The 11,341-nt window shown below is 50.0% G+C and overlaps 1 protein-coding gene across 1 annotated transcript in view; it reads left to right on the top strand.

The window, feature by feature from the left end:
• The window catches only part of LOC115441469 (tetratricopeptide repeat protein 7B), a 17,549-nt gene extending 7,511 nt beyond the window's left edge, over positions 1–10,038 (top strand). Inside the window, exons 5-16 of the mRNA XM_037440317.1 lie at positions 4,170–4,275; positions 4,628–4,747; positions 5,072–5,269; positions 5,523–5,655; positions 6,021–6,124; positions 6,588–6,704; positions 6,877–7,026; positions 7,303–7,506; positions 7,587–7,876; positions 7,999–8,080; positions 8,177–8,282; positions 8,614–10,038. Of these exons, the coding sequence (XP_037296214.1) occupies positions 4,170–4,275; positions 4,628–4,747; positions 5,072–5,269; positions 5,523–5,655; positions 6,021–6,124; positions 6,588–6,704; positions 6,877–7,026; positions 7,303–7,506; positions 7,587–7,876; positions 7,999–8,080; positions 8,177–8,282; positions 8,614–8,819 (1,816 nt within the window). The 3' untranslated portion in view covers positions 8,820–10,038. The remainder of the gene's footprint in view (positions 1–4,169; positions 4,276–4,627; positions 4,748–5,071; positions 5,270–5,522; positions 5,656–6,020; positions 6,125–6,587; positions 6,705–6,876; positions 7,027–7,302; positions 7,507–7,586; positions 7,877–7,998; positions 8,081–8,176; positions 8,283–8,613) is intronic.
• Positions 10,039–11,341: the final 1,303 nt, after the last annotated feature.

Here is an 11,341-nt window from a genome sequence, read left to right as displayed (position 1 = left end):
GTATGCCATCAAAGGTTTATGCTTGGAGCAGAATGCAGTACCAAGTTCTACTACTAGTCGATATAAAACAGGCGGAAAGGAGACTGTAAAATGGTATGTATCTACTGTTGAATAAATTGGGAATATTATTCAAATTATTATTTTCTGAAAATAGTTTTTGCGTTAAAATTTCATTGTTTGGTGAAAGTAGTTAACTTTATAATGCATTGCCGTCAGATCCGCAGCTTTGAGCTGGCGTCGGACCTGACGCTGCTGTACCCGCAGCGCACCAACTCCGCCAGCGTGCGCGGGCCCGACGCTGGAGACGGCGCTGCAGCGCGTGCCCATACTGCACATGCGCGCCGGCAGGCTGCACTGCGCTATCGACAGGTATGTTTATAGTCACGTGTAGTGTCATTCAGATCCGCAGCTCCGAGCTGGCGTCGGACCTGACGCTGCTGTACCTGCAGCGCACCAACTCCGCCAGCGTGCGCGCGGGCCCGACGCTGGAGACGGCGCTGCAGCGCGTGCCCATACTGCACATGCGCGCCGGCAGGCTGCACTGCGCTATCGACAGGTATGTTTATAGTCACGTGTGTCGTCAGATCCGCAGCTCCGAGCTGGCGTCGGACCTGACGCTGCTGTACCTGCAGCGCACCAACTCCGCCAGCGTGCGCGCGGGCCCGACGCTGGAGACGGCGCTGCAGCGCGTGCCCATACTGCACATGCGCGCCGGCAGGCTGCACTGCGCTATCGACAGGTATGTTTATAGTCACGTGTAGTGTCGTCAGATCCGCAGCTCCGAGCTGGCGTCGGACCTGACGACGCTGTACCTGCAGCGCACCAACTCCGCCAGTGCGCGCGGGCCCGACGTTGGAGACGGCGCTGCAGCGCGTGCCCATACTGCACATGCGCGCCGGCAGGCTGCACTGCGCTATCGACAGGTATGTTTATAGTCACGTGTAGTGTCGTCAGATCCGCAGCTCCGAGCTGGCGTCGGACCTGACGCTGCTGTACCTGCAGCGCACCAACTCCGCCAGCGTGCGCGGGCCCGACGTTGGAGACGGCGCTGCAGCGTGCCCATACTGCACATGCGCGCCGGCAGGCTGCACTGCGCTATCGACAGGTATGTTTATAGTCACGTGTAGTGTCGTCAGATCCGCAGCGCTCCGAGCTGGCGTCGGACCTGACGCTGCTGTACCTGCAGCGCACCAACTCCGCCAGTGCGCGCGGGCCCGACGCTGGAGACGGCGCTGCAGCGCGTGCCCATACTGCACATGCGCGCCGGCAGGCTGCACTGCGCTATCGACAGGTATGTTTATAGTCACGTGTAGTGTCGTCAGATCCGCAGCTCCGAGCTGGCGTCGGACCTGACGCTGCTGTACCTGCAGCGCACCAACTCCGCCAGCGTGCGCGCGGGCCCGACGCTGGAGACGGCGCTGCAGCGCGTGCCCATACTGCACATGCGCGCCGGCAGGCTGCACTGCGCTATCGACAGGTATGTTTATAGTCACGTGTAGTGTCGTCAGATCCGCAGCTCCGAGCTGGCGTCGGACCTGACGCTGCTGTACCTGCAGCGCACCAACTCCGCCAGCGTGCGCGCGGGCCCGACGCTGGAGACGGCGCTGCAGCGCGTGCCCATACTGCACATGCGCGCCGGCAGGCTGCACTGCGCTATCGACAGGTATGTTTATAGTCACGTGTAGTGTCGTCAGATCCGCAGCTCCGAGCTGGCGTCGGACCTGACGCTGCTGTACCTGCAGCGCACCAACTCCGCCAGCGTGCGCGCGGGCCCGACGCTGGAGACGGCGCTGCAGCGCGTGCCCATACTGCACATGCGCGCCGGCAGGCTGCACTGCGCTATCGACAGGTATGTTTATAGTCACGTGTAGTGTCGTCAGATCCGCAGCTCCGAGCTGGCGTCGGACCTGACGCTGCTGTACCTGCAGCGCACCAACTCCGCCAGCGTGCGCGCGGGCCCGACGCTGGAGACGGCGCTGCAGCGCGTGCCCATACTGCACATGCGCGCCGGCAGGCTGCACTGCGCTATCGACAGGTATGTTTATAGTCACGTGTAGTGTCGTCAGATCCGCAGCTCCGAGCTGGCGTCGGACCTGACGCTGCTGTACCTGCAGCGCACCAACTCCGCCAGCGTGCGCGCGGGCCCGACGCTGGAGACGGCGCTGCAGCGCGTGCCCATACTGCACATGCGCGCCGGCAGGCTGCACTGCGCTATCGACAGGTATGTTTATAGTCACGTGTAGTGTCGTCAGATCCGCAGCTCCGAGCTGGCGTCGGACCTGACGCTGCTGTACCTGCAGCGCACCAACTCCGCCAGCGTGCGCGCGGGCCCGACGCTGGAGACGGCGCTGCAGCGCGTGCCCATACTGCACATGCGCGCCGGCAGGCTGCACTGCGCTATCGACAGGTATGTTTATAGTCACGTGTAGTGTCGTCAGATCCGCAGCTCCGAGCTGGCGTCGGACCTGACGCTGCTGTACCTGCAGCGCACCAACTCCGCCAGCGTGCGCGCGGGCCCGACGCTGGAGACGGCGCTGCAGCGCGTGCCCATACTGCACATGCGCGCCGGCAGGCTGCACTGCGCTATCGACAGGTATGTTTATAGTCACGTGTAGTGTCGTCAGATCCGCAGCTCCGAGCTGGCGTCGGACCTGACGCTGCTGTACCTGCAGCGCACCAACTCCGCCAGCGTGCGCGCGGGCCCGACGCTGGAGACGGCGCTGCAGCGCGTGCCCATACTGCACATGCGCGCCGGCAGGCTGCACTGCGCTATCGACAGGTATGTTTATAGTCACGTGTAGTGTCGTCAGATCCGCAGCTCCGAGCTGGCGTCGGACCTGACGCTGCTGTACCTGCAGCGCACCAACTCCGCCAGCGTGCGCGCGGGCCCGACGCTGGAGACGGCGCTGCAGCGCGTGCCCATACTGCACATGCGCGCCGGCAGGCTGCACTGCGCTATCGACAGGTATGTTTATAGTCACGTGTAGTGTCGTCAGATCCGCAGCTCCGAGCTGGCGTCGGACCTGACGCTGCTGTACCTGCAGCGCACCAACTCCGCCAGCGTGCGCGCGGGCCCGACGCTGGAGACGGCGCTGTCAGCGCGTGCCCATACTGCACATGCGCGCCGGCAGGCTGCACTGCGCTATCGACAGGTATGTTTATAGTCACGTGTAGTGTCGTCAGATCCGCAGCTCCGAGCTGGCGTCGGACCTGACGCTGCTGTACCTGCAGCGCACCAACTCCGCCAGCGTGCGCGCGGGCCCGACGCTGGAGACGGCGCTGCAGCGCGTGCCCATACTGCACATGCGCGCCGGCAGGCTGCACTGCGCTATCGACAGGTATGTTTATAGTCACGTGTAGTGTCGTCAGATCCGCAGCTCCGAGCTGGCGTCGGACCTGACGCTGCTGTACCTGCAGCGCACCAACTCCGCCAGCGTGCGCGCGGGCCCGACGCTGGAGACGGCGCTGCAGCGCGTGCCCATACTGCACATGCGCGCCGGCAGGCTGCACTGCGCTATCGACAGGTATGTTTATAGTCACGTGTAGTGTCGTCAGATCCGCAGCTCCGAGCTGGCGTCGGACCTGACGCTGCTGTACCTGCAGCGCACCAACTCCGCCAGCGTGCGCGCGGGCCCGACGCTGGAGACGGCGCTGCAGCGCGTGCCCATACTGCACATGCGCGCCGGCAGGCTGCACTGCGCTATCGACAGGTATGTTTATAGTCACGTGTAGTGTCGTCAGATCCGCAGCTCCGAGCTGGCGTCGGACCTGACGCTGCTGTACCTGCAGCGCACCAACTCCGCCAGCGTGCGCGCGGGCCCGACGCTGGAGACGGCGCTGCAGCGCGTGCCCATACTGCACATGCGCGCCGGCAGGCTGCACTGCGCTATCGACAGGTATGTTTATAGTCACGTGTAGTGTCGTCAGATCCGCAGCTCCGAGCTGGCGTCGGACCTGACGCTGCTGTACCTGCAGCGCACCAACTCCGCCAACTCCACACAGTTTATCGGTTTTTGACCTTTTCCATTTAAATAATTACACAATCGTAACATTTTTAGCTTTGAGGAAGAATTAAAATTAGGTTTAATTTAAATATCTTATTCTATAAAAAATGAAACAGAAATATCGATATCACCTATATCGAAACATGATATCGATGTTTGTTCCAGGTATCGTGAGATGCTGACGGCCGTGGAGTCGGTGTCGACGCAGGCGCTACGATTGACGTTGACGCGGCAACTCGCCGAGGTGCTGTTACGTGGCGTCACAGGGCAGGTATGTGCTGTGTACTGAGATTGTATCTTATTACATGAAGAAATGAAGTTATTAACTGTATTGAACAAATAGTTGTTAAATAAAGAGATTAAAACTAAAATCATCTGAGAAATAAATAATATACATGGTGTCTTTAGAAATAGATTTAATTTTTAAACCATACACAGGGTGGACGATATCTATCTTCTTGTTTTTTAAAAGAATTACTAATTTGGGTGCCGCTATCTATTTTATCAGTCTTTATTTATCTTTAGTGGTTAATTACTTATATTACTACTACTTATTCAATACCTTAAAAAAAATCATATGAAAATGTAAAATTTAATCATGGTACGGTTTATTTTGTGCGCAGGTATACAAGCCGCCCGAGAAGATCGCGACGGTGCCCGCGCAGGGCACTCTCACGCGACGGAGGGAGGAACACGTGTCGGAGGGACCTTGGAAACCTAAGAAATATGCGGCCATTAATCAGGTCAGTTAAATGCCTTATTATTATCATTATTAATATAACATTTTGTATTTATATATATATATATATATATATATATATATATATATATATATATATAGGGTGTTTTGAATATGGCGTTATTTTATGGACCTCAATTATACCTAAGGTTGTTAAAACATATAATTCAAGCTGTTTTCTATTTAACTGTGAGGTTGTTTATAAACGCGCGAATTTTGTGTTTCTTATTAGCGATGTGGTATGTTATCGCAGAGTATTTTTGTATCTATTGTACAGAATATATAATTGTAAAGTAAAGCAGTTATATATCGCTCAATGCGTGTGCAGTTCGTGCCGCGCAACGAGCACGAGGAGGCGGTGCTGCTGGTGCTGGTGGGCGAGGCCATGGCGGCGCGCGACGCCGTGCTGTCGCAGAGCGGCGAGTTCGAGGCCGCGCGCGCGCACGCGCTGCGCACCGCCTGCGCCGTGCTCGACCTGCTCGCGCTGCTCGCCGCGCGCTGGGCGCAGCTGTCGCTCGTGCTCGAGGTACACTCGCCGTCACGTATACATGCCAGGACGTTTTATTGTAATGTGAGAAGTTAGACAGGTCAGATAAATTTAATTTAAAAGGAAGAACCTGTATTTATTTATACGAATTTTTTCTTTCATGAAATAATGGTGTAGTATCGTAGTCATGATAGAGATTTTGAATATTAAAAAAATATTGTAAGTGTTAGTAATATTGAGTACGGTTCATGTCGCGAGTCAGCTACATATTATTATGTTGTGTTGTGCGCAGTCGCTGGAGCGCGCGATGAAGTTCTCGTTCGGGTGCGCGCACGTGTGGCGCCAGCGCGCGCTCGCGTGCAGCGCCGCGGCCGCCGCGCCCGCCCGGCGCCCGCGCCCGCGCCCGCCGCGCCGCCGCACCCAGCGCACCCGCACCGCGCGCTCGGTAACTACTGTTTTACACTACTATCTTTTCTGAGCCACACAACATTTTATACACTAATTTCAAAAATCTTAATTTTTTTTAAATAGAAAAAATATAAAAATATCATCATTTATATGAATGTGCGAAAATTGTAAAAAGATGGATCATGATTCATGACCATCCAATATATATTTTTATTATTTAATTATGAAAAATCTGTGGTTTAGGAATTTAACTCATCTCTGTTTTTCCGTTGTATATTTTGTTAATAAATCAATGTTAAAAACTATCACTTTTATAACGTAAATTAATTTCATTTTTTGTTACTAGAATTATATAATTATATGTTACGCGTGTCATTATTAGGTTGCGCCCGCGCACACGCCGTGGCCAAGCACGCCAAGACGTTGTGTCCCACGGACGCTCCGCTGCGGCTCGTGGCGGCCAACAACTGCTACCGAGCGGGATGGGTGAGTTGAACATCATCAACGACGGTGTCTACATTATTCACAATAAACTATAGATACGTAGTATTGTCATGATGCAATCAGTTTTGATTATAATATTCTTATTACCGAATTGACGCCGTGTACAATATATTAACTTAACCTCGAATTCACTCACTTAACATTCAGCAACCGACCTAAAAATTAATTAAAAAACAGTCTATTAATATAAGAATAAAATAAAATACTTTATTTATCACGTAGACGAACAATGTAGCATTTATACATTAAAACCAGTTTTCAAAATAGTAATTCTTACTAAATTACATTTCACTTAATTATGTAACTACGGACCTTTTTAAATTAGGGTTAAAGTTAATATTTTAATAATGTTACTGTGACCCAAGCGGTACAGGGTGTTCATAATTCCGATTGAGCCTCGCGAGTATAGCTATAATATAAGCTCAGCTCCGGCGGTTGTGCGCAGATAGAAGACGGCATAGAGCTGGCGGAGGAGGCGCTCGCCATAGAGGAGGAGCTCGGCGGGGCCATGCTGCCGCGCTGCTGTCTCTACACCGGCATCGGCTACCAGATGAAGGCGCAGGTGAGTGATCACTGGCGGAGTTGTATGCACGTACAACAGCAAATCTTTATTTGGTTGACAATAGTTATATTGTCCTTTTATATTAATGAAAATATATTTTTTTTTATTATACCCTATATAAACTGGTTCTATATAAAATTATTTTAATAATTGATCAAATAATATGTTGCAGAAATCGAACTCTCGGATAGACAAGGACGCGGCGAACGACTCGGCGCTGAAGTACTTCCTGCGCGCCGTGCAGCTCGACGACAACGACCACCTCGCCTTCTACCACCTTGGCCTGCAGTACATGTACCTCGGCATGCTCAACGAGGCCATGGTCAGTACTCAGTACATTCTTACACTACAGAACCGAATAGCGAACCGTCACTCGTCGGAAATTTGACTATATGTACAGGGTATGGATAATATTGGGTTCTGTAGGAAGAATGATTTTTATTTAATTTTTTTTTCTCGTTGTTAGAAGATTGGTAAGTGGTTTGACTGTGTAGATGGGCATGTTTAATCAGACAGTTTTCACTGTGTGTCCATTTAGTATGATCACCGAGCATTACTTGTAAGTTTGCAGTAATGTATTGTTGTGTATCTGTTGCAGGAGGCGACGCGTGCGAGTCTGATGGCGCGCGCGGAGTGCGGCGGGTCGCTGCGGCTGGTGGCGGCGCTGTGGAGCTGCGCATGCGCGGGACGGCGCGCGCCGCGTGCCCTGGCGGCGGCGCACGTGGCGCGCGCGCACTACCCCCGCGCCGACTGGCCCCGCGCGCTGCTCGCCGCGCTGCAGCTCGCGTGGGACTCGCCAGAGGTACACTACACTGGGAAATGAAAAACAAATCTTTAGTATATAAATATGAGTATACTTAATTATTTTTAATGTACTTACAGGCGGCGTTGATAACGGGCAAGGAGTTGCTGTCGTTGTTGAACAGCACGGAGGCGGAGGCGGAGGCGGAGCAGAACGGGTACATGGAGCTGGACGCGCTGTCGGACTCGCAGCACGACGACACGCACAGCACGCGCGACGCGGCGTCGGTGCGCGCGGAGTTCACCGGCGCGCACCAGCTCGAGCGCGCGCTGTCCGAGTGCGCGTCCTCGCAGTCCGCCGTGCGCACGCGCGCGCCGCTCGCCACGCCGCGCGCGCACGCGTGGCTGCTGCTCGCCGAAATATGCTTGCGGTACCACTACCATATCCAATATCATATTTAATTTAGATCACTGTACTATTTAGTTCATTTTACTTTCTGGACGCAATATTTTTCATCTGAGCGTGTATAAACAAAATGTATTATTTTTATAGGTTAGGTAGGGTGAGTGCAGCGGCAGGGTGCGTATCGGAGGCGACAGCGTTAACTCCTTTTAGTCATCTTGTATTATATACGGTTAGTGCACACTAACACAGTCGGCAATAACAAATTGATTATATAAAGGTATCCGCTAATTCTTTTAAAACTACACAATTACTATTTTTCATTTAGAGGGGCATGGTGCACGCGGCAAGCAACGAGTGGGAGGAGGCGCGCCAATGTTTCCAAAACGCACTCGCGATACATCCCACGCATCTTGACAGTATGGTGCAACTAGGTGAGTTTTTTCATGAGATTTATAAGCTGTTATTACGGCACGAAATGGCTCAATATTTATTTGTAGTATTAAATACAATGTGTGATAATATTAGGAGCGGTAAATAAAGTGAGTTTGTATAGGTTTATAAATTTTTTAATTTAGTTCGGGTAAGTATATCCATTGTCATACGTCGTGTCGTGTTGCTACGGACCGACTTCCGCCGCGTGCGCCGCGCGGCGGCAGAGTGAGGTATGTACAGTCGCGACCACGTATTCCGCGCGGGGTAGGCACGGAGCCGCGAGAGTGGAGTGGTCGCTATGTTTGCGTGAGAGGTGTGGTATTGTCGCAGGCGCGGCGTACTACGAGCTGGGCTGGCTGGGGCTGGCGGAGAAGGCGCTGCGCGAGGCGGCGGCGCTGGAGCCGGCGCGCGGCGACACGTGGCGCCGCCTGTCGCTCGTGCTGTGGGCGCGGCGCGAGCCCGCCGCCGCCGCCGACGCCGCCGCCGCCGCGCTGGCGCTGCGCGACCACGCGCCCGTCGAGCGCCTGGCGCTGTGAGCGCGCGCGCCCGCCCGCCCCGCGCGCCCCGCCCGCCCCGCGCCTGCGCACCGCACGCGCCCGCTCCGGCCAACACGTAACTACCGACTCTGCATGTGCTGCTAACTACCGACAGTTCCGACCAGGGAGTCGGGTGTGGCCGCATACTCACTCGCCGGTGTCCCGTAAGGCGCCGATGTTCGGCGCGATTGGTTCACAGTCGATGCTCGTCATCTGTTGGATTGCTCGTGGTATGCGACTACTCTACATTTCCGTCTGATTTGTTCATACGCGCCCGCCCCCACTACTGTTGGTGTGTGCTCCTGACTTGTGCCGATTGCTGTACTAATATGAATATTTTGCTAGCTGGAAAACAAGTGAACTCACACGCCCATACATCAGCTACGACATGTCTAATCTACGTGTTGTAACAAATATGTACGAATTGAAACATAAAAATTAACATCCAAAACGCCTCTCCCGTCACAAGCTACCCCGTTTCAAGTATACACCATGAAATAAAACCAAACAATATCGTGTTAATCGGCTAAACACGGTAATATATAGAATGTGAACCCATATAGAATGATCAGGACATTGTTATATAGCCAAACTACCGATATTATACACGTTGTTTATAAGCGACAAGTCAGCATAGCGTGAAATACAAATACGTATTAATATTTTGATGAGTATATTGAATACAGGTACTTTATATGCATTTGTCTCTGTAGTGGAAAGTCTCTACACATCTTTATAATTATGAACAAAAAACTACGTGACCATATAATTATAAGTATAGAAAATCGATGTTCCACATTTCTACCACAATAATAGAAATTTCAAATCTATATTATACAAGGTGTTGTAAAAACCGGGTATAATATTCAAACCGTAAAGTGGTGTTAAATTTACTTTAGAAAAAAAACTATAGCAAGCGATAAATTTTGACAGAAATAAATTTCAATGTTTAACTACTCTATAATTTGAAGGTATTTTTTCCCTTTAAGTATAAATTGTAAATGGCTTTCCCTGAATCGTGTTCAATTATAACACCTACCTTTTGTAACATCCTGTATACGATAAATGACTGTAAAATATACTTAACTATCGTAAATAATTCAGAAATCGAGATTAATAATATTTATTAGTATTTTCTTTTTATTTTTATCTACAGAAATGTTGAGAAAAAACCTTAACTGAAACTGAAAAATATTTTTTACATTCCACTTAGTCTGAATAGTAACAATTAATGGAGGAAATTAAAATGGACCGACACAAATGTGTTGATGTCAATATCGATAAGTGAAATTTAAACATACTCCGAAAAATACAATTAAATTAGAATCATTTTGAGGATACATTAACATCCATTATCGTAGATCCAATCATGGAATTGTGCGGTACTGTTTAATTATTTGGGAATCAGTATTTATTGCACTTGGCTTTGTTATTTCAGATCGGTGATTGTAACCATTTACTGAATACTATATTACAAAAAATAACACCTAAATTATCTATAATAACATAATTTAAAGCAATACAATCTAATTCTGTTTATTGAAGTTTACCAGGGTTGTAATATTTAATAGTATTTTTAATTCTGTAAGTGTCTTGTTGTTCTTAAATGGTTTTCTTCATACTGGCTTAAAAGAATTGATAAGTGAAATCTTTCAATTAGAGTTGAATTTTTCTACACAGTCATTTCATTTTCTGGCAACCCCGAAAGCTTAAAGCTTAATACCTACCGCCAGTGACTAAGTTGCCGTAGATTTATCAACACAAAAAATACTCACACTACACAAACTGAAACTTACTAAATTAGCGTAGAATACATGTGGACAATAAGGCTCGGCGCACACTCCGTCAGTCGTATCGCAACGAGTAGCATTGTGCGCCATAATGTGTTTAGTTTTCAAAGTCAAGGCGTTATTCAGGATTTTAGACATATTTGCCTGGAGATTACGCTTCTATTTACATAGCGGCACTGTAACCCGACGATGGCTATATTTCACGCCGCAAACGTATCTTTTGTATAATTCTCAATGACTTAACTATACATGAAGATCACTTATTTACTACTATGTTGACAATATTGAGCATTTTGAGGGTCCGCTCATTTTTCTTTCATAGCATTTGGTATAAGCATTGCAATGCCATTTGATATGCGAAGGACTTACTTTATACTATCTAGATACTTTAGAGATAATTTAATATTATTTTTACATAGCGTTCTTTATAAGCGTTGCGATGGCGTTTGATGTGCGACGAGCTTACGTTCTAGATATTTTAGTGTACTCCGACTGAATACTTGCTGTACTCTTTTATAATTAGATAGTAGATGCCATGGAATTAATAAAGGTACGGTTCCGAACAGCGCATGACACCACTGGAATATGTGGCTACTGTTTGTCGCCACAGTACTGTTCGGATTCACACCTTAACTATATCGCCTTGATTGTTCTTTATAAGAGAAGTGTGGTTAAGGAAACTTGGGAATACGCATTATCTATACTATTATATAAAGCTGAACAGTTTGTTTG

This window comes from Manduca sexta, chromosome 19, assembly GCF_014839805.1.
Source record: "Manduca sexta isolate Smith_Timp_Sample1 chromosome 19, JHU_Msex_v1.0, whole genome shotgun sequence".
NCBI lineage: Eukaryota > Metazoa > Arthropoda > Insecta > Lepidoptera > Sphingidae > Manduca > Manduca sexta.
The sequence above is the reverse complement of the archived record's forward strand: the minus strand, read 5'-3'. Positions and strand labels throughout refer to the sequence as shown.